The following is a 22,587-nucleotide window of genomic DNA, read 5'->3' as shown; positions in this document are numbered from 1 at the left end:
GGGTCATGGCTATGAGGTATATTCACATTTCAGTCAGTTGCTGTAATGATTTCATGGGGGGTACGTTTGTGTTCCTGCAGCAACACCACCATCACATCATGCATTTGTGCGATTGGCTAGTTCCAGGCCATAGCCTGGAGGGACACTTAAGCCATGGCCTGCTGTAACCGCCTAGTTCCGGTTTATAGTGTGGCGAGATGCTTATCCCATAGCCTAGAGGAACAATTGTTCTGCCAATATGAAATTCTTCAAATTAAATAGCTGTTGACGGAATCGAAAAAATATAGGAGAATTGAGGTCTTTTGTCTGCTGCACAGGAAATATGATGCTGATTGGCCTAGTAGTTTGGGAGATTAGTGGCAGACAGACACGACCGGTCGCAAGAACAATGTATGTTGTAATGCTGTTCATTAATTTAGTATATATAGCCTACATTTTATGCCAGGAGTTATGATTTAGGACACATGGAATAGTGTCTACATCCCCCCCCTCCTCTTTAACATCTGGGATTAACTAATTTGGGGGGTTAATTTGTGAATACCATCCAACCCTCAAAAGCTGTAAACCATCCAACCCTAAAACAACTATGCTTATTCAGGCACCACAACCACACTGCTAAGAGCAATTCTGGGGTAAACGCTGTAAAGAAACTCGGGTACAACGCAAAGGCCATTAGGGACACAAGGTGAACAAGGCATACACTCAAGCACCCACCTGTGGTAACTATGGGAAGCATCTCTTCTGGAGGCTTCATCACCTCTTTCTTTGGTGCAGACAGCTGCTCCTCCAGGGTCTTCAGTTTGTCCTTGTCCTTCAGCAGGGTGCCAGGTTTGAGATCATTGATGTCCAGAGAGAGGTTCTTACATAGAACTTCAATTTCAAACTTCAAGTTCAACTACAGGAAATCAGACAAACAAGGTTAATCAGTAGGGCGTAAAAGACACCTAAATATTAGGCCTAATATTATATGTTTAGATACTAACAGAATATAATATATTTCAGTAGTGACCATAGAGCAGCAGAAACGCTGCAGATGATGATGACCACTTCCTTACCTTGAGGTCATGCTCCTGATGCAACTCAGCAAGAACATTCATGATGGCCATGGTCCAGGGGTTCTGGGGCCTGAAGATCTACAACGCAGGGCAGAAAGAAATTCAATAACAGTACATTGACAATTGTAATAAGTGACTATTCCAAAATACTGTAAGAAACTATATAAGATAACGTGTATTGGGATTTAGTTTTAAATCAAAACTATGCAAGCTCATGCTTTGCCTGCCATTAGGGTCCTTAAAAAAAAGAAAGAATGGACATAGAGTAGTATACTCCATGTCCCATAACTTAGATTTGATATTCACCATGCTACGCAGACTGGACTCCAGGACTTTGGCCACAAAAGGAACCACATACAGCAGCTCCTGTTGGCCTTTCACGTAGGCCTCCAGCAGGAGAGACTTTACTTCCAGGTCCTGGAAGGAAGGGATAAGGGTTTGGGAAGGTCAACAGAATAATGGAAAGTTAGTGTGGAAACTAGGTGAAAGCGCCCTGAACGATCATTTATGTGCGCACACACACAAAATAAATAATAAGTAGTCTGTATTAGGGCTGGCCGATAAGACTCCAAATCAATTTCACGATTATTTCAAACTTTTGCCTCGATTTAAATAGTGGAAATAACAGATCTACAAGCACTGCCATTTTACACCACCACTGTACAACAAAGTATATTACAGAGTTAGGAGGTTCAATCGACTGAGTCCATCATAAAAAAAAATCTAATTTTTTCATGTCAATTTGTTGATATACAAGGAATAATTAATTATATTAAAAAGAAACCTTAATTCTCGTTTATCGGTTCTAAATATCGGTTTTGATACATTTTCGGTTAATTGCGTAGCCCTAGTCTGTATGCAGGTACTGAAGCTGCTTACCGTGTACAGGATGGGCTTGTTTTTGGCCAGCGTGATCATGCCCAGCCAGTGGCCCAGGTTTTTCAGCAGGGAGCGATCAGAGAAATTGGCAGCTGCCTTGTCTGAGGTCAATAAAACCTAAAGCAAAGAAATTAGGCAAAGGAGAAAACAGAGAAGAAAGGCGTTTATTTAGGATGGGAGTCTTTCAAAAGGACAGCTTTCTTTTCATTCACAATCTTTCCACCCAGCATGTAAAACCCCCCTGGAAGTCTTTTCTAAATTAAGACAGCAATGTTTTACCTTGATGTTCCTGTAGGTCTCGGCAAGGACCATTTTGACAAACTCTGGGTTCTTGAGTGTATCCAGGAAGTTGGAGTAGAGACTGTGAAAGTTAGGCTCAATGCTGACGCGCTTCATCACCAGGTACTGAGACACCCAGGGCATGAATTCATCCTTCACCGTTTCCTTTAGTTCTTCAACCTGGAAAAATAGAGTTTATTTAATGGGACTCAAATCAATATCACGATTATTTCTAATTTTGCCTCGATTACAATTAATGAACGATTCTTTTTTAATAGTGAAAATATCAGGTCTACAAGCTCTCAAAACAGCAGACCTTTAGCAGTTATAAGTCGGTTATTGATTCTACATATATTTGCTATATATTTTTGTTAATTGCCCAGCCCTATTTTAAAACGTATTTTAACCAACAGATTACTGTATGCTGCTGAGGGAGATTAGACTACAAAAGAGATGCATGCACATGCAATATAGTCCAGTCCAGGTGCTAGATAAATGACAGATCAAGAGTAAATCCAGTCAAATCCAGACACTGATACTCAGCTCCAAATTTCTTTAAAAAGCTGTTTTCAACGTTTCGATCTCAGCCAATCTTCATCAGGAATTTCCCATATGAAGATCCACTGAGATCGAAAAGTTGAAAGCAGCAACAAAAGTCCTCTCAATCCATCCTTTACCTTCTGTGTCATGTTGGACTGAGAGAGATTGTTGAAGATGAAGGCGATCTTCTCCTGGACATTCTCTGGAGGCTCCACAATCCTTTCATTCTGGTCTGTGGCCACTAGCAGGGTGTCAATGTTGGTCGTGTTGATAGAGGGCTGCAAGGCAAGCACAAGACAATTGTTTCTCTACCTGCTGCTGCAGTAGCAAATACAATTTCAACAGGTGACTTGGAGACAAGGTTCTATTTTAAGTGCCCACGCATAGGGTTGAAATTATGGTGATGGTGTCTCAAAATCCTGGGCAGGATAAAACAGCATTTAGGTCAATCTTTCTCAAAACTCACCACCTAGCACTCGTTATTTAATTTCATCACTGCTAGTTATGCTATGCAGATGTATGTTGGTTAATTGTGCGATGTTGTTTATACAGATATATACTATGTTGTCCACAGATCCCAAGTATGTTATTTAGATGGCAAGCATATTCTTCAGATGTTAGCTTTGATGTTACTCTGAATACCTGATGGTTACCTAGTTTCTTTGAAGCACTTTCACTATTTATGTGACCCATTTACCCTGCCGTTCGACTAGTTGTAAGTCACTCTCGATAAAAGTGTCTTCTAAATGCATAAATTGTATACAGTAAACTCCTCAGTATTCATTTATCAATTTGTAAGAGTGCATAAATGTAGCATGCGTTACATTTGTACACTCTCAGAGTAAAATTCACACTCAGGATTTTACAACCCGACCATGGGGAATAGCCAGGACGGACAAAGAATTGATCATCATATTAATCACATTGGCAAAAGTGACAACAGGATCTATGCTGGTGGTTATAGCCACACTTACTGGCACATCTTTCTTGAAGGTGCTGGGTGTGGGTCTAGTGATGGTGGTGGTCTTGACAGCGGTGGTGGCCGTAGTAGTGGTAGTGACTAGGGTACTGGGGGGACCTTGCTGCGGGGCCTTGGGCACACCGGGCTGCTGAGACTGGCCCTGGGATTGGACTTGGGCCAGAGCCAGGCTGCCAGGGGTGGTGATGGATCCCTGCATCTTCACCGGCGGGTCCCGTGACTGCTGGCCATACTCGATATACTGCACGCACAGGATATGGGAATTGCAGAGCGAGAGATTTATTTATCTAGGAGTAGGATTCCCTGCTCCATGCCAAGGCTAGGACAGAGCTTAGGGTTGACAATAACCACATTAACGCTGGCGTGCCTATCTGGGACAAATTAACTTTCATGATTTTTCAAGATTATTATAATTTTTTCAACAACACATTGCAACACATTGTGAACTTATAGATTTTTTTGACAGGTGCAGAAAGAAAAACTGGGAATGTAGTGGACATAGATTAAGGAAACCTGTTTACCTCTTGTAAATGATGGGGAAATTGCAAGAAGTGACCGATCGAGGCCAAGTGTTGACAGTACTGGGGATAGTCCTTTAGCCTGAAGGGGAAAGGAAACATCAAACAGCCTGCCTTCCCGCATACGACAAAACTAAATGATCATTTTTCTTCAGTCCCATACCTGTTTTTAAATCTATCTAGAGCAGCAATGCCAAAATAATACATTTTGGATCCGAAAGGTTTTCGTAAGGCTTCAAGGACATATCGGAGGGCCAGCCCTAGGGCCATGTAAGTGACCAGGCCCTTCTCAATGATGCCTCCAAACAGGCAGGCGGTGATGTGAAGCTCCTTATCCGGATACTGAGGGAAGAAGCGGTACTCTTCAAACAGGTTGCGCAGCATGCAGTTGAACACCTCCCGCTCTCGTTTGATGGTCGAGTCCTTAAACCTCTGCAGCATCTCAAGCACCTTGTGAGAAAAGGGTGTGAAGAGGGAAAAAGAGAAGCCGGGGTCAGAAAAGTTAACCAAGGGCGCTGATGGCCTAGTGGTTAAGGCGCATAACACATAAAGGCTCTAATGCAGCCTGACAGCGAGTCGCAGGTTTGATTCCCGAACCCGAAGACTTTTACTGCGTGTCACTCCCCGTCTCTTTCTGTTTCCTGTCACTCTACTATCCAAATAAGGCAGAAAAGCCCCAAAAATATAAAAGGAATGTTAACCAGGGGAACAGTTTGCTTCACATAGAAATTAAGGGGGTGACAACAAGAAGCATCACTAGCAGGCATGCAGGCATCAATTGACGACCAAAGAAAAACATGAACAAATGGCTACTTTAACGTTTTGTTGGCGAGTCGAACAATGCGACTATTTCCATCATCAGCCCTGATGTAAATGCAGAGGCTGCCAACACGTTTGCGTCGTTGTGTTTACAACGACACGACGACATCAGTAAAACAAGCTGCATGTGTGCACTCACGGTAACCCCACCCCACCCAGATGAGATGTTTATGCCAATTTAGTTAATTAATTGGGTGATCAACAAAAATAAATATTCCATGACCATCAGACCCCTATAAAACAAGAACAAAGTGATAAAGTAGTACTATGGACTACCGTTTGTTTGATTGGCTCAAGAAAGTGACATTGATGAGCGTTGCAACTCTGCGCCTTCGTCCCAAAAGTACAAAATATAATATCTTGGGTGCACCTAAATAAAACCCCAGAACAACTATATTTAACTAACTAACTATATTTCTTAAGTGTAATCACCCCCCAAGATGGAAATGATTCTGAAATGCTGCAGTTTGATATACTGGGTTTTAAAGAAGGAATTTGAACAACATGGTAGACATAATAAACCAAAGTGTGCTTATATAGCCATTATCTACCTACCTCATCCACAGACATGGTGGGGTGTGGTGGATGGTTGTAGATGCGTTGAAAATAACTGTTAGCTTCATCATCTATCTCCTTACTAAAGTGCTGGTTTGCCTCTGGCCACACCTGAGAGAGGTCCGCTAAGGAGAGGAGGGGGAAAAAATACCTCTTAGTCCTCTTGAACATTCTTAACACCAATAAAGCATTGGTACAACAAATACAGCAAAACATAAAAAAGTATGGGTAAAACCTCAAAGCAACATAAAATACATCAAAAGAATACATCAAAAGAATTCCAACTGATCAAGTCGGAGCTTTTTTTGATGGCAAAAGCACACTTGTGACACTCAAGTGGGGCTGTCCTCAGAAGCAGACAGAGAATGGAAGACTGATCTGTATTTCCTCATCCATTTAAAAATGCAAATTAAAATGCTATACGTTGTCTTTATAGGTAGTACAAAATGTCAGGCATTTTTTTAAGTTAACACGAATAGCCTCATCGATGTCAAGAGGTCGTCAGTGACAGAAAACCTGTCTTTTTTTAGAACATTTGTCAGTCAAAACCTGGTACTAAGTTGATTGAAATTGATGTAGAAATAATTGGAGGAAATACAGTGTTGAGCAGCGCAGGGCGGGGCTCTCAGTCACACCACTGCCGCCACTTACAGGCCTTCATCTTACTCTGCTGAAAGGTGGGAGGGTTCAGGCCTGGTGTGCTCATCTTCCTTGTGCCAAATGGGTCACTGCTCACCGCCGGCATCCCCAGACCAGAACCAAGACCAGAACCAATACCAGAGCCGATGCCTGAACCTAGAGGACCTGAAATGGTAGCAAAATCTTCAAAGTTTACAATTCATACTAGAATTGTTTATTTCTTAGAAATAATCTATTTGACTTCAGTGTTGGGTAGTAGCCCAAAATAAAGATCAGTAAGAGAAATCAAGACTATGTTTTAAAGATAAAAACAAGGAAATGCAAAATGAAAATGATTGCTATTTGCCATTTAAAAACTTTAAAGCCTGTTTTGTGTTCATCAATAGCATGTAGTTACACAAAACCTGTGAAGCTTTATTGCCGTTGTTAGAACAAAGTCTGATTGTTCCCTTAATTTTTGGGGTTGAAACAAACCTAAAAAGAGGACACTTCTCTACATTGAAAACTGACGTGTGTATTGTGGTAGAAAAAAATCAAAAAGTATAAGTACCAGAGTCCATACCAGGAAGCTGCGATGAAAGGCTGCCAATACCCCCAAACGGTGTGCTGGGGTTAGGGTTTGAGAGTGGTGGGAAGGCCTTGGCAGGGGACTGAGGGTTGCTGAAGGCCGAGCTCAAGGAGGAGGGGAAGCCCTGCATGCTCTGGGTATGAGAGGTGGCTGTGCCACCCAGGTTCAGAGAACCCATTGCTGACAGAGGGTCCATCTGCCGGAAAGAGAAAGAGAAAACAAATCGGTGCTGTCGGATGGAAACCGTGTATGTCCAAAGCCATTCCTTTGGTATTATTTAAAATAAACGTTCAAATAGTGTGTGTGTGTGTGTGTGTGTGTGTGTGTGTGTGTGTGTGTGTGTGTGTGTGTACCTCTAATTTTTGTATCTCTAAATTAAGTGTTTAGTTTGGTTCTATCTTTTCATGACTAGTGGTAATCTAAAATAACTGGCAGCAAGACTTGCATATCGTATGCCCTGCAAATTGCTGACCAATGATGACTCTCCTATGCTGGCGATGTCAATTGCTTTGGCGCATATTTCGCACAATGCTTTGGGGTCAGGAACAATCCAGGTTTTATATTTGGGGGCAAGCCAGGAAACAACCCTGTGATACGTATGCAGCAGCCAGACGGTACCCTCCACCCAGAAGGTGAAATAAACAATGATACCTGTACAGGAGAGATGGCGTCGAGGCTGCTGGTACTGGGAGCGCGACCCTTTGGCATCACCCCTGGTGGTGGCTGTCTGGCTTTGTTCATTACATTGCTGCAGTTGGCAACCATTGTCAGGATGGTCTCTGACAACTCTTGGGAAACGCTCCTGGAAAAAAATCCGTCAAACCAGCAGTCTCAGTTATGGCCAAATTATACTTTCTGCGACTGCGTAGCCGCAAGGGTCCACTATGTCTGCCCGGACATCCTAGATTTTGTGACTGTTGAAATAAACTATGGGACATCATGCACTGACAGAGAAATCTTGGCCTATTAAAAGGTAGGGTAAGTGATTTTCTTTGGTTAAAATAAGTGTTAAATATCTCTATATTCTGATAGTACTCATTGCTATAGAGTGTTTTTGTTCGGTAAAAGGAGTCTCCTTGTCTCTCCAGCTCTTTATAAAACAGAAAATGCATTTTTTTTTATCCAATCAGGATAGAGAACTCATCAGGATATAGATTAAACAAGTGAAATTGGAAGTGATGACACTAAGAAATGAGAAGGCAAAATTGGAACTGGAACAGTATAAAAATGAAACTTAAAAATGGGTATTTTCTCCTGATTGGCTGAGATTTTGACAACTACCGGAAAATGTATTTAAAGAGCTGGAGAGACGGGGAGACTCCTGTTACTGAACAAACAATCAATGTCAATGATTACTATCAGAATATAGTGCTTTAACCTTTTAACAAAATACTTTTTGTTTTAACCCAAAAATATCACTTACCCTACCTTTAAATAGATACTGTTTGTGTCAAGACTGAGTGTTTGTCTCATTACTTACTTTTAGTGAGACCATAATATTCTATACTCAATTAACAGCTACAAGTAAAACCAACAACAATAACAAAACAACTGTGTCAACTAGATAGTTTCTTACCCTGCACAAGACTGCAAGCAGGCCAGCATTGTGGCCAACGTCTCAGGGGGCAACTGGGCGCTTTTAGGCTGGTCCTTGTCTGGGGCCAGGCCCCCCATGATGGATGGGCAACGCCTCTTTAGGAACGTCACACAGGCTTGGATAAAGGGCTCCTGGAACAAAAATGTTGCACATTGACACGCAAACACAAGATTCTCTCATGGAACTCCAAAAATGTAATGAACATAATATGCACAAAATGTATTTAAAAAATATACTTGAGAACGCCATAGCACACAGAAATAAGCCCTAGAACTATCACTGATATTTTCAGAATACTACTGGAAAGAAACTATTGTCGTATAGTCAAAGACTCACCCCATGCTCTCTAATTTTGTCAGTCAGCCATTTGTCAAGTTTGAGGTATTCACGGCGAGAGGCAAGTGCAGCAAGGTCAATAACAAAGGCAAAAGGAGTACCATTCAGCAGCATGGATAGGGACTGGAGAACAAACAAAGAACAATGACTTAGACTAAAGCTGCCATTATTCAAGTTGCCCGCCAGAGTTTCAGGATTAACCCAAATAATTTGTTTTATATCACAATTACATAAACTAATTTATAACTATGTGCTTTGCACAGTTGCTTCAGCAACGCACCCATCACTCGCAGCCAGTTGCAGCTGCTATAAACACGCATGCGAGAGGAGAGCAGGCCTTAGGCACTGCAGTCCCTTTGGAACGCTCAAGTCGTGCATCTCGACCCCACAAACAGTATGTTTGTGACCGGTTTGTGTGGTCGATTGAGCTGTTCTATTACCAACTGTTTTCTTACAAACAATTTAAACGGTGTCACTGTTAGAATGGATCAACTGAATCTGATCCGATACATACTGTATGCTCTTGTCCTTTAACCTCAATTTTGACCTCCAATTTCAGCCACAACCAGCTCCATCTCCACTTGATCCCTGCTTCCACCCGCTTCACTTATATACATAATTTTCTCTTAAAATCACTCAGTCTGAAAGTAAACATTATTAACATTATTTTTGGAGGTTAGCTGACTTTATAGTTAGTTCACACTGTTGGAAATGTAACAATGTTGTAACATGAGCTAGCTAATGTTACCATCTGTTACTCTGAGTGAGTGTGTATTTTGTAAATTATCTTGCCGTTTGCCAACAGCTTTAAGTTATCTATCTGCCAACTTAACAAAATGGTAACATTACTGTATCTTACACGAGTAAAACTCTTGAACACCTACAGACAAACTACAACAGGTGTGTCGGAGAAGATCAAGGGCCGGGCAATGTAGAAGCAAGACTCTCGCAGTCTTCAAATTCTAATAAAATGTTGAATGGGAATCACAATGTCTCGGTCTGTAGACCTTCATCGGGTTATTTGAAGATACGGACCTGGTATAGATCTGGTCTATGGACCAATTTTTTTTATTGTATTTGCATTTTATTTTGAACACAGGATGCAGGAGCCTTGATTCTACATTAGTGTAGTTAGCAAGATAGTTAACAATGTTCCTAAAAGGTCACAGACTGTCTCTGGGTCTGGACGGAATTAAATGGCTCCACATCTTCAGATGCATGCCGACAGTAGATTCACACTCGTCACTCTATCAGTACGCTCATAAGCTCCAAACGAAACAACATTTATTTTGTAATGGGATCAACACAAGTCACTTACATGACCTATATTAGATCCAAAACAGCACATTTCACCAAATTACTGAACCCCCTCCCATAAAACTTTAGTTTTTCCTCTTGTTTTGGAGGTAAAACATACTGATCTCCTGCATTGTTATGATGATTATTTGGTACCTTTGTACATACCTTCAAGTCCTGGGCCACATCCAAGATACGAGACAGCTTGGCCTGGTCGTACTGCTCGCCTCTCATGTACCACTCAGCCATTGAGTGCATGATTAGCTGGCGAATGGATGGGGACTGGCCCTAGAAAAACAACCACTAAGTTTTAGAGACAGAGGCAACACAAAAAACATGCCTAAGCTGAAAGCCCAGGTCAGAAACCTGTGGCCTCAAACCCTGTAAAGCGTGTGCACACATACACTCAACTATAGTAAAGATAGCTCTAAAAGCAACAGTAGCATTAACCACTTGAACTCTAGTCTCCCTATTCTGGGGGTAACATTCGTAAAAAGTAGCAGTTGCGACGCGTTGTGAGCTTATAGATCGGACAGACCAAGCACAGAGCGGACGAGCATCAATTAAGTATTAGTTTACTAAGAATAGAGGGTTTAAGTGGTTAATCCATAGAATCGGTCAGCTGTTAACAGTACCACTCACCTGTCCATGCCAGGCGTAGTGCAGGATGATGGCAGAGTTGGGGTGGTTGCCCAGGAAGATGGGCATGAGGGTGGAGATGAGCTCATGGCGAAGCGTGTGCCAGGAGGTGGAGATCTGCAGCAGCGCCAGCACGAGCATGTCCGGACAATGCTTAATGGGAAAGCTGAACAGCTGTTTCACCTGCTCATACTGCCCCACCTCAGACAGTCGCAGCAGGCTCTCCACCAGGTCCAGGCTCTTCCTGTGAATGGAGGAAAATGAAGCTCAAATGCTCCGCTTCCAGGGAATAGTGGTCTTAACAGCTAATGTTATATTGCTGTGTGTGCGTGTGTGTGTGTTTATAGTCTATGCGAGCTGTACCAGGTGGCAATCTCCCTATTGTCATCTTCTGGTGGGGCCTTGAGTATATCGATGGCCACTGTATGGCAGGGGTAGTCAGCAAAACAAAACACTTCTGGGCTCATCAGGGAGTGCTGGATGAATGACAGCTGGAAGAAAAGTTTATTTTGTTGAGCTTGTAGAATTCCTATTTTCAGAGTGACAGTATAAACCAGGCTTTATACATGCAAAGGTGGTGCCGGTGACTCATTTACCTGCCCTTCGGCATGTTTCCATGGCCGATAAATGAGGTCAACAGGGAAAACCTCCATGCCCAGCCCCCGCTGGATTCCACAGACCACCATCTTTAGACCCTTACTGTCCCGGATCATGAAACCAGGGTGGTCCAACTCATATGTCACCTCCTTGAAATTCAGATTGGGGTTCTATAGGAAGAAGATAAGGAAAGGGGGCCATTTCATTCAGGGATGGAAATATTACACGTTGTTAATGTTCATTTAACAAATTTAACGACATTTGTACTGGGCTTGTAGATCGGCTATTTGAACCATTTTAAAATGTTTTTCAAAATAGTAAAGAAATGCCTTTAGAAAGGCAAGATAGGGCCCCTAGAGCCTTGGAGGACCCCAGTCAACTAACTAATTTATATAAGTGTTACAATATGCAATACTTGAAGATCAGTGTATTGTATATAATGGAATGGTGGCTTTATATTGTGCCATAGGTAACCAGATTTGGGCATTTTACTCTTGGCTGGCTACTTTTTCCCGCTGGCTGCCAACTCCATATCCTTGTGGAAAGCCCTACAAGTGCATACAATTCTAAAATGAAACCATCAACTTACCACTTCTTTAACCACATCAATGAGAACTTCAACGTTCCAGGTGTGTGCCTGCGAGCCATCATTCTTGTCCTTCCCATCACTCCAGATACCACTTCCTGGAGCAGAGATGGACTGTGGGAGAATATGGACAGAACATTTTAAACGCATTCAATTTGCCACAATTTAACTCATGTTAATGATAGCCAGGCATCCCCATCAAAATAGGGACGCCAAGGTTAATAATTCACTGGAGTGTTAGCAGCTCACCTGTAGTGGGATGCCATCAGCCAGTCCAGAGTGTGTGCGAGCCATCATGCCCAGAACCCTGGCCACCTGGCTGGCCGTCACCTCTCTCACCCCATACTGAAGGATTATGTTTCGGCACTCATCAAGACTAGGAAGACAGTACAACACAGCTCTGTTAGAATTTGGCATTCGACACATTAGAACAAAAGCCAAATGCGTAAAATCTTGACTGAAAAAAATTGCATGCCGAAGTCCTATGATGTGATTTGTGAAACACTGTGAAAGGAGCCCCCCACACTAGTGCCGTTTCCTAAACAATTAACACAGTATGTAAAATGATGATTTAGTAATGCCAACCAGGTGAAGAAATCACAGACTGAGAACTTTAAGTAGCGACTGAGAACTTTAATCCACGTGACTATCAAAACCACTATTCGACACTGCATAGTTGTAGACTAATTGTTCATCCATGGTTTTAGTATTTAGCATGTAGATTTGGCATAGCACAAATATTGATTTCAATAAACCAATACATTTGTAAACTGTATGCAGCCTGTGAACATTTAGTGTTTATTGTCAAGATTGCTACAGTAGTTTCACAAGTTATAGGATATTCAGAGCTTTTTTATTCTTTACAAAATGCGTGTATGTGCATCTGTCAAAAGGACAAAACACAAAAATGCTTGAGAGCCCATTTCAATTGTGGACCTTCTTACGACTGATGGACATGCTTTGTTCCATCAAATATAGTTCAACAACAACCCATTATTTGTGAACAGCCTCTCAGAGCCAATCACAGAATTTACTATTTCACGTACCCCAAGGTTGTATTTGAGACCTTTTCGACCAGAATTGTTATTGGGTGAAGAAAATGATACACCACCCAAAATGAATCAATCAACTACTTTCTAGGAGTAGACTACTAAAATGTAGCAGTTGTATCAATGCTCTACTGAACAGAGGCTAGGCCAATCATACAAGTCATTCACAAAGAATTAGCTTAGTTACAGAAACAATAATATTCACCTTGCACAGAAGCCATAGCCTACTTCTTGCATGAACTCTGCAAGAGAACTCTCCATCATGGTTTTAGCTAACTCTCCCGAGTCTGGAAGGATCCTGTCCATCAGAATGTCCCGTTTTTCAGGGTACAAAAGTGGTGCAAGCACCACAGGACAGCGCTCCTGGGGAAAATCTGAAGCACAACAAGCACTTTCTATGAGCAAACTTGGCACAGCATACTCAGCACCGTTTCAGTTACTCCACTATGCGACAATCACCATATGTCTACCCCAGATGGTCTCCACAATGTTAAAGCTTACCTCTGCACAGTGTCTTGAGGAAGGCGTCAATCTGCTCTTGGCCTACACCACAAGCTCCCTTCTGACCAAATATTAGATGGGAGAGGAGCAGGTGCAGGACCTCTATCGCAATGTCCTGGAAGCCACCTTCCTGGTTTCCTCCAAGATCTGCGTCCACGTACGACCGCAGGAGATCCGGGAGCTTCTGCTTTATGAATTGCGCCGCTAAGAACAGAACACACAACATCTTAGAAGTTTTATCAATAATTGGGTGTTTTGATCTGTTTTTTTTTTTGTGTTAACTACCCAACTTGGATGAAAATGTTTTGTCATTGTGCAATTTCTTTTTTTGATAGCTGCTCCCATTTGGATACCTAATACTGAATACATCTTTTGATTACTTACCAAAACCTCGTAGGTCTCCGTTGGAAGAATTTAGCAAAGCAAGGCCGAATATCACCTGGGGGGAAAACAATTACTATATTAGATTGTTCTCAATTGCTGAATGTTTCTCTTTCAAAATGATTACAATAAAGCTGGCTTACCTCTTGGACCTTGCTGAGCTTAAGAACTTTACTCAACTGAGTAAATAAGTGTGTCGACGGTTTTAAACTCTGAAAGATGAGATTCAGGTAAATTCATTATTTTATCATTACAAGAAGTGTGAATTCTCATTCATACATTCAAATGCACAATAATGTTTATCCTACTATTTACAACTGGTGTTTTAGAGGTTTAGGGAAAACTTTAATTTCATTGCAGCAGGGCTCCTTCGAGTCGCATTCTGCATCTGTCAAGCCAGGGTTGAGGGTTGTTTTGCGGAGCATAAGCAAAAGCAGTTGTATAGTTCTTGAACCCATGACAACACATAAATTCACACTGCTTAATTTAACAAAACGAGTGCAGGCTGTATGACAAGTACTCTTGTCTTATGCCCCTGCTACACCAGACACATACAATTGACGGCGCGGAGCGAGGCAGGGTGCAGTGGTTTACCTGCTACAACAGCTGTATTTCTGTGGTGTGGGAGCCACGTTGCCAAGGATACTTTCCAACTGTGCAACTTTAACGGTGATTTTACATTTTAGGAGACTTTCCAACAGTGAAACTTTCCAACTGTGACTTTATCAAAACAGAGAATAAAGAGACACAAAACCAAGAGAAAATGTCATGCGCTGATGGGTGTCAGACAGGGAAAACTGTTACTCATTACATATTTTCTTTACATTTAGCATTTCACTTGTGTTTTGATCTTATATGTTATACTGTATTTATTGTTATATTCATGTAGGTAAAAACAAAAACTCACAATTTAATTATGAAAAATAATTATTATTCTTAAAACGTACATATACTAGGGCTTACAACAGAGCTACAAAATAATTATCAAATATTTTATTACTGTTCATATATTTTGCATAGTAAGTAATGAATATAATGCAGGTAAATTAATGTACCACTCAAGGTTTATAGTTGTCCACCTGTGAAAGTCACGTAAACGGCGCAATAGTTTATAGCTGTCCACCTGTCAATAGTCAGTTAAACTCTACAATAGTTATCCACCTGTCCAAATCCCTCATAGATGAATGGGAGGCTAATATGACTACACACACTCAAGGTGGGCTACATAGTAGAGCTCTTCACGGGTCCCCCGATTCCGACAGGACCCGAGACCCGTACGGGTCCAGATCCTTGTTTTACCATAATCACTCAGGCCCGGTTCCATTATCTCTGACCTCGGATCTGATTATCATTATGTATGTATAATACCAGAGTGGATCCGAAAAGACCTGTCGCTGATCGGTAGAGCATGTCAATTCAGTGAGAGCGTAGAGAGCACATCAAACTATACCCCCATAGAAAATAGGTACGTGGAGTGTGCGATCATGTATTCCACTATCCATGAACACAGCCAAATCCTCAGTGTTCATAATACTCGGATTGTGTAAAACAGTCTGGGTCCAACAGTCTGGGTCGGGTCTGTAACGGGTCTCGGAACTAATCAGATCTCGGAACGAATTTCACAGGTCCAATTAGGGTCCAGGTCTGTAGAAAAAGAAATGTCACGGGTCCACCCAAACTCGCTTCCGTTTTTTGAGAAAAATCTCGAGACAAGTTTTTTTGGACCCATGAAGCGCTCTACTACATAGCGGTGTATCAACAACTGTCCGTTTGATCCAATAAATAATTGTCATTGTAAACTGAGCAATAGCTACTTTAGTTTTTCTATGATTTCAACACATTTTTCTTGTTTACAATGTAGCATACTTATTTTACAATATAAATCATTTTACTATCGAGGAAAGCTTGAATAAATATTTCACAGCCTGCAAAAGGTGCTGGCTGTACTGTTCACATATGACAAATAAGAACTTGACTCCTCCATCTAAGTTGTCCAACAAACTTGTACAGCTTGCTCCTCTGAAAACCATCCAGATTGTAACCAATAAATACTAAACAAGTTTGAAATGATCAGGGCAACACAAAACATTTGGGAGGTTTAAGATTGGGAGTCTGCACCTACATTACCAGATGTTCTGTGCCAAATTATAATTGTGCTGCCTTGCATTCATACACTATAGCGTTCATTTTAAACACATTTAAATGAATTATAGTATTTTTAAACAGCATTCTATCTATGTAGTTTCACCTATTGTTACTTTGTAAAAGCAACCTCATGTCACAAAAACAGAGATTACCCACACGACATGTGACAAGTGTAGCACCTTGCTTCACCTGATTATAGTGGAGGCGGCAGACGTGTCGCAGCACTCTACTCACATGTCTGGTGAAGCAGGGTTGTTTGATAAGGTGGAGTATAATACCACCAAATGCAACAGCTCAAGAAAAGTTATTTTGTGCGATTTTTTTACTGCCCCATGGGAGATGAATTAAGTTTATTATTTAAAAACTAAATAAAACAGTTTTTTGTGGCAAAATATGTATATATTTTTAATGACGATTAAGATGATCTACATGATCAATTACACTGCCTCTTACCTTCTGGTAGTGCAATGGATTGTCGATGGCGTAGCAGAGAGTTGAGATAAAATTTGGCTTTGAGATCAGCGACACACACTCCTGGATCAGAAACTGTGTCTTGGGCAAGATGAAAAATGAGAATATAGGGTAGAGTAAGGGAGTGAAAAAAACAAAATCAAAAACGGTAAGTTACAAAAAAGAAACATCAGGACAATCATCCACAAATTTAACGCTACAAAAATGTTTAATTTCAAAACTTAAAACGTGTTGTTTCACGTTATCGGGCATACATTCTGCACACTTGATGTGAAAAGATGTTTGACACCATCGTCATTGTATGCAAACTAACTGTACAGACATCTGTCATTACGAGAAGTTAAGGGGAACCCCCAAAAATATAATCTTCCAACAACATTTAAAGCCGCAATCCTTATTGCAATTAATACAAAATGATGTGGTACCCTCCTACTCTTCCACTGAGAAATGTAGACCCTGGTGTCAGGTAGGACAGCAGGGTAAAGTTGCCTTGCCTGAAGCTAATATGGCCAAATGCAGATTCCCTCTGGTAAGTGACAGATGTGTGGTCTCCCACGAGGGAGACACAGATAATACATTATACAGTTGCAATTACCTCTCCATTGGAAGAAAAATACATAAAAAATACGGATTGCAGCTTTTAAAGAAAATTATTCCTACAAATCATTTTGTTCCTTATCTTACCTGATGGAAGTCCTTGCCACTGCTTTTACCATCGCCACTAAAATCCACATGGGAGAAGAGACAGCGTAGTAGATGCCTGTCTGCCTCAGGACCGTGACGATTCACAATCTGGAATGACAGATGAAAAACATCAGTGTACATGTCACAAGCATGGCTTTCAAGAACTGAATATATAAACAAGAGCATAAATGTCATTATTGCTACTCACATGCTGTATTTCCTGCTGGCTGGCTCTGTAGTTTTTCTTTGTTAAATTGTCCACCAGGTAGCTGATTTGAGACAAAGCCAGCGAGAGCGAGTCAAGATTCATTGCTGGTTGGGGCGGAAGCAGGCGGCCGTGCCCGGCGCAAAATCACCATTATTCCCCTTTAGGTCACTTCAGTGATAGGTTACTGCTTCCCCCCCCCCCCAAAGGTGTAAAAAAAATATCAAATTCCAGATGAGTGTAAACTCTCAGCGGCTCCTGGTGCAGGTAGAGTCCCTCAGTTTACCATCAAGTTCAGCATCTGTAACGTAAAAATATGTACACATGTTGATTTTTTATTTTTATTGATTGAATACTTTATTAACAGTTTGCAAATAATACAGTGGTACGATTATACAATGGTGCTAAAAGGATAACACAAAAAGCCCTGAGGGCTGTGTATCCCTGTGTATTCAATTCATAGAGGACCACATTTAAAGCAGGCTCTGCCCAACTTACATAAGAGAAATGGGTTACATGTAATAACAGTACAATTCTTCAATAAAAGCTAAATATGAATTTGCTAATGTACTTGAACCTAATGAAATAATATATACACACTTATTTTATAAACTGTGCAAACATTACAAGTGACACAAATGATCTACTGGTCATACTGTGACAGGCTTTGGGGCCTTGCTGAAATGACGACCCAACGGGCTATTAACAATTATTTATAATGTTTTCGTGTATAATACGCACTTTTCAGTCGAATACGGTTCCTGGATTATAGTAAACTTGGACAGCATAGTTCATTCAGAGAATTATTGTCAAATAATCACGCGTAACTTTTTCAGTACCAGTGGCCTCGACGTTGACGCAAGACAAGGCACTTTAATAATAAACGCAAAAGCAAAGCCACCAACAAATCTGTCAAATAACAGACTGTTAACTTTGTAAACGTAGTAAAGTGCTACACACAGACACAACAACGATGTTACGATAAGCACCAGAGTCGTGTCTCTCTGGCTGGTTTAGCTGGAGCGACGACTGGCGAACAAATATGCTGATTGTTTGTTAGCTTAGATCAGTGGTTCTCGACCTGTGGCTCGGGACCCCCAGGAGAGTCTCCACATGATTTTGTGGGGGTCCCCAGATGACAGTGAAGTGTCCATTTAAGGACTTTTAAGACCTTTTTAATACATCGAAAAGAAAAAAAAGACCGTACTGCATCAAAGGTATTCAACAAACTATAAAAACTGGCCAAACATTGGCCAAATAATATAAGAGGCAAAAAATAGCCGATCTACAAGCTCACGTCTACTCACTTAGCGAGGCGTTGTGAGCTTGTAGATCGGCTATTTTCCACAATATTTATGCGTAGAACCGAGTCAAACTAAATGTAATGCCTCAATCAAATATGTTTATTTTGGGAGTCCCCAGTTCGAATACGATTATTTTGGGGGGTCCCCAGTACTTCAAATAAGATTACTTTGAGGGGGTCACGGCCTGAAAAGGTTGACAACCACTGGCTTAGACAAAGAGACAGCTAATGGTGCCAGAGCCGCACCGACAGCTAGCAGCACATTGCGGAACACAACCCGACATTAAGCTGGTTGGTTCAGTGGTAACCAGCCATGTCTGCTCCGAACACTGGACCAGAAGACACGAGTGAACTGAAGTATCCCATCGTAATCTCAACTACATAACTCTTCGACAGGCAGTCGCAATGAATGAATAAACACGGCGCGAGTTAACGTTAGCCGAGGAGGTCATGCTAACAAAACAACGTTAGCTGACATGTCAACACCCGATACCAACATCACACAATGTGTTACATCTGTCACTATAAACCATATACAGTGTGTCTCTGTTATGGGATCAATAATCATAATAACAGTTATCATAATATTAAACCACACATCCCCCACCGATCTGGAGGTGCAGATCTTCTCGGGCTGGTCGTCTAAACCAATGCTAGCAAACACGCACACACACACGCACACACACACACACACATACATACACACTACTGTTAGCAGCACTTCTTTGAGGGACAGTCTAATACAGTGCTTGTGCTTGTTGAAAACAGTAACCACCCATGTTTCATTGTATTTAGTGGTCGATGAAACTAGGTATCTGCTGGCCGACTAACTGGTCAGTCGGGGTTCATCGGTAAAACGTTAAAAACGAGGCCGTGTGTGAACCCCACACGGCCGCAAGCATTGCGGTTAGCATGTAGCTTAGCAGCTAACGTTAGTCATCTTCTCTTCTGTGAGCCCCGACTATTGTATGGCAACGGCTAGTTAGCCGTTGCCATACAATAGTCGGGGCTCACAGAAGGTGTCAAACTGTTACAACCGTCTGCTGACGCTAAGAAAGCGTAGCTCACACAACGTTCACGTTACAACAACGTACAAGCTTAAGCTTCTTCGCTCGGTATGTGCGTGGAAAAAATAGAACGAAGTCGCTGAAATATTAACCTAACGTCTCAAGCGATACGACGAAACCGACATTTCCCTCCCAGCAGATAGACGTGTCCCACACTGCTGGTGGCTATGACGGCCTCATTGCTGCACAGCTGCTCCTGGATTACATGGAAGAAGTACTACCGTCCGTTCGTTTTTGGATGTGTGTGATAAAACTCACCATGCTTCCAAGAAGGTAATTTAGATGTTCATCCCTTCGTGATCACTTCACTAAACTTGACGAAAAAAACAAGGGTCGCTCTGCCTAACAGCTCTGTTTGATTTTCAAAATAAAATGGCGACCGTCACCGCCACGGCGCGCTCACAGTGCTAATGCACGAGTCCACGCTCGCGACACACAAATGGATCATCACACTAAACTTAGTCCTCCTAGACTAGTAGTTAATTGCTTAATTGCAAAACAAATAATAACATGTATATGCTCTTGAACGTGTCCAACCCTCCCCTGGGGTATCTTGACATCGATTCTGTATTTACTAATTAAAAGGGGCCAATATCAAATAGGACACTTAATGGCTAACTTCATGTCGGTAGAAGATGAGGTAGGTTACTGTGTACTTGGTGCAAACTGCAAAGTCTGGGTAGATCCTGCCTTGCCCAAGGGACATGTATGTTTATTATGCAAAACGTCTAACCCAGTCTATGGATCTTGGGTCTAGCAGAGACCTCTATTGGCTCAAACTAGGTATAGCAATGGCACAACCCAACATTTTATTATAGTCTATCTATATCTATAGCCATCAGTATTTATATAAACACTGCATTTCATGGATAAGAAATCAATTAAATTGCATTCATTATTTAATTTTGAGAAAGCTTTTTACAGTTTGCAACAAATTAGATTCTAGCTAGAAACCCTGGCCTTATGCAATGCATCCATTTTTGCATCTGTGATTATGCAACATGCCATGGCCACGACATGCATGACATCACAGAACAGAACTGCCAGGCCAAGCCTAGGCCAAGCCTGAAGTGCCAGGTGAAATAAAAGTGAAAGGGTTAAAACACATGAAAGTTATGTCATAATGCTGTGTTCACACCAAAATCACGCTTTTATAAAAAAACGCCTATACCTCATTTGACTTGGCGTTATTTGATCAAACTGGGCGTGTCCAAGGAGCTGTCACTCAAGTCTCCTCAAGTGAGCTTTTTCGAGGCGAGACGAAAACGGGCTGTGCGAAGCAGAACGCATTATGAAGTCAAAAATGAAAAATAGCAGCTGCAGATGAGAAATAAGTCTATATTTAGTTACTACATAACCTATTTATGGAAAAAAAATCTACAGAATGTTTATAAACAAGCTGCTAAATAACTGAACGGGCCGTCTGGTCGCTACCCCCCCACGCTGCTCTCCATGAGGCCGTCATATGGCACTGTGTCACGGGGAGCACCGCTCGGTGTTTCCCCATGCTAGAACTGACCAAAGCGAACTTAATAAATCTTTAAAAAGCACAAACTACCTACTTCACAAGAATAATGTTGGTGTAATTAGGAGATTCGACAGGGAATCTATATTTTATATACACAAATTAACAAGTTAAAGAAAAAATCATGTTGCCGTATTTCCTGCTTTTTTAGCGGACGTTCACTTCACGTCTCGCCGGTCAGCTGCTGCTGTCTCGGGGGCAGACTGACTGCGGGACTCCCGCTCCCTCCAAGGCCAGAGCCTGTAGACAGACAGATCTGTTCAGATCTGCTTCGCTATTAGTTGAGCGACATATACACTGACTATTTAGGAAAAAGAGAGAGACACGTGTGTGTGTGTGTGTGTGTGTGTGTGTGTGTGTGGGGGGGGGAGGGGGGCTCGCGTGTGTGTGTGTGCGTGTGCATACATACACACACACACACACACACACACACACACACACACATGCCGTGCTCCTCTCCTTTGCCCGAGGAGAGGGGTCTAGACCAGTGGTTCTCAAAGTGGGGTCCGGGGACCCCCAGGTGTCCTTGAGGGGGTACCAGGGGGTCCCCAGCAAAAATGTGGTAATACAGCATCACAATAATTTTAACCTTTTATACTTTGGCTATTCTTTTAGCAGATCTACAAGCTCACAGCGCGGCACTCGGTGCCGCGCTATGAGCTTGTATATCTGCTATTTTTGAAAAAACGTGAAAATGTGTGCACTTTTGAATATATATTAAAGAGAACATTTGTAACTCAAATCTTTGCTTCTGGGGGGGTCCCTGAAACAAAATATTTTAGATGGGGGTCCGCGGCCAAATACATATCATTTTGGGGGTCCTTAGCATGGAAAAGTTTGAGAACCACTGTCCTAGACCTAGAGTGAGTTTAACAATCTTCAATACTTTAACATGCACAGCTACTAACTAAAACATTCATATAAATTGCGAATGCTGCGGAAAAAGCACCAGAGAACCTGCTGCCTACACCAGCTTGAAAATAGCAGATCTACGAGTCGCCAGTGGGGCATCTCCTCACGACCGCATCGCGACCACCGGGCGGGCGACTGGAGCTGTGTTTAAACTTCTGTTCTCAATTACATTGTTTAGTTTGTTGTCTGTCTATTAGATGTACATCTGATAGATTAAAAACTTTAATATTTTGTTATTGTGGGCGTGTGTCGGCGTTCAATGGTTATAGGGGGACAGTGACAGAGCTAAAGTAACTAAGTACATATACTTAAGTTAAGTACTGTAGCCTACTTAACTACTTGAGGTATTTTTTTTACTTTACTGGAGTATTTCCAATTTTCAATACTTTTAGCTCTACTCCACTACATCCAGAGGCAAATATTGTACTTATACTCCACTACAATTATTTGACAACTGTAGTT

The 22,587-nt window shown here is 41.7% G+C and overlaps 1 protein-coding gene across 6 annotated transcripts in view; it reads right to left on the bottom strand.

The window, feature by feature from the left end:
- cnot1 (CCR4-NOT transcription complex, subunit 1) overlaps positions 1 to 20,087 on the bottom strand; it is a 32,555-nt gene extending 12,468 nt beyond the window's left edge. The window contains exons 1-29 of one of the 6 annotated variants that reach the window (XM_084060561.1): positions 19,947 to 20,087; positions 17,322 to 17,619; positions 17,114 to 17,221; positions 16,412 to 16,510; positions 13,957 to 14,025; positions 13,817 to 13,871; positions 13,433 to 13,636; positions 13,137 to 13,305; positions 12,132 to 12,258; positions 11,886 to 11,996; positions 11,296 to 11,466; positions 11,063 to 11,190; positions 10,703 to 10,943; positions 10,229 to 10,348; positions 8,765 to 8,887; positions 8,408 to 8,559; positions 7,483 to 7,633; positions 6,814 to 7,027; positions 6,291 to 6,428; positions 5,625 to 5,749; positions 4,414 to 4,700; positions 4,254 to 4,332; positions 3,728 to 3,973; positions 2,891 to 3,031; positions 2,214 to 2,393; positions 1,935 to 2,051; positions 1,362 to 1,472; positions 1,056 to 1,133; positions 715 to 895 (exon numbers count right to left, since the gene is read on the bottom strand). In XM_084060561.1, coding sequence (XP_083916687.1) covers positions 715 to 895; positions 1,056 to 1,133; positions 1,362 to 1,472; positions 1,935 to 2,051; positions 2,214 to 2,393; positions 2,891 to 3,031; positions 3,728 to 3,973; positions 4,254 to 4,332; positions 4,414 to 4,700; positions 5,625 to 5,749; positions 6,291 to 6,428; positions 6,814 to 7,027; positions 7,483 to 7,633; positions 8,408 to 8,559; positions 8,765 to 8,887; positions 10,229 to 10,348; positions 10,703 to 10,943; positions 11,063 to 11,190; positions 11,296 to 11,466; positions 11,886 to 11,996; positions 12,132 to 12,258; positions 13,137 to 13,305; positions 13,433 to 13,636; positions 13,817 to 13,871; positions 13,957 to 14,025; positions 16,412 to 16,510; positions 17,114 to 17,221; positions 17,322 to 17,423 — 4,027 coding nt within the window. In that variant the 5' untranslated portion in view covers positions 17,424 to 17,619; positions 19,947 to 20,087. Of the gene's footprint in view, positions 1 to 714; positions 896 to 1,055; positions 1,134 to 1,361; positions 1,473 to 1,934; positions 2,052 to 2,213; positions 2,394 to 2,890; positions 3,032 to 3,727; positions 3,984 to 4,253; positions 4,333 to 4,413; positions 4,701 to 5,624; positions 5,750 to 6,290; positions 6,429 to 6,813; positions 7,028 to 7,482; positions 7,634 to 8,407; positions 8,560 to 8,764; positions 8,888 to 10,228; positions 10,349 to 10,702; positions 10,944 to 11,062; positions 11,191 to 11,295; positions 11,467 to 11,885; positions 11,997 to 12,131; positions 12,259 to 13,136; positions 13,306 to 13,432; positions 13,637 to 13,816; positions 13,872 to 13,956; positions 14,026 to 16,411; positions 16,511 to 17,113; positions 17,222 to 17,321; positions 17,620 to 19,946 lie in introns of all 6 variants that reach the window. The other 5 variants (XM_084060559.1, XM_084060563.1, XM_084060562.1 and 2 more) reach the window with 5 other exon arrangements.
- Positions 20,088 to 22,587: the final 2,500 nt, after the last annotated feature.

This window comes from Gymnoscopelus microlampas (assembly GCF_963454915.1).
Source record: "Gymnoscopelus microlampas genome assembly, chromosome: 6".
Taxonomy (NCBI): Eukaryota; Metazoa; Chordata; class Actinopteri; order Myctophiformes; family Myctophidae; genus Gymnoscopelus; species Gymnoscopelus microlampas.
This window is presented reverse-complemented; position numbering and strand designations above follow the sequence as displayed.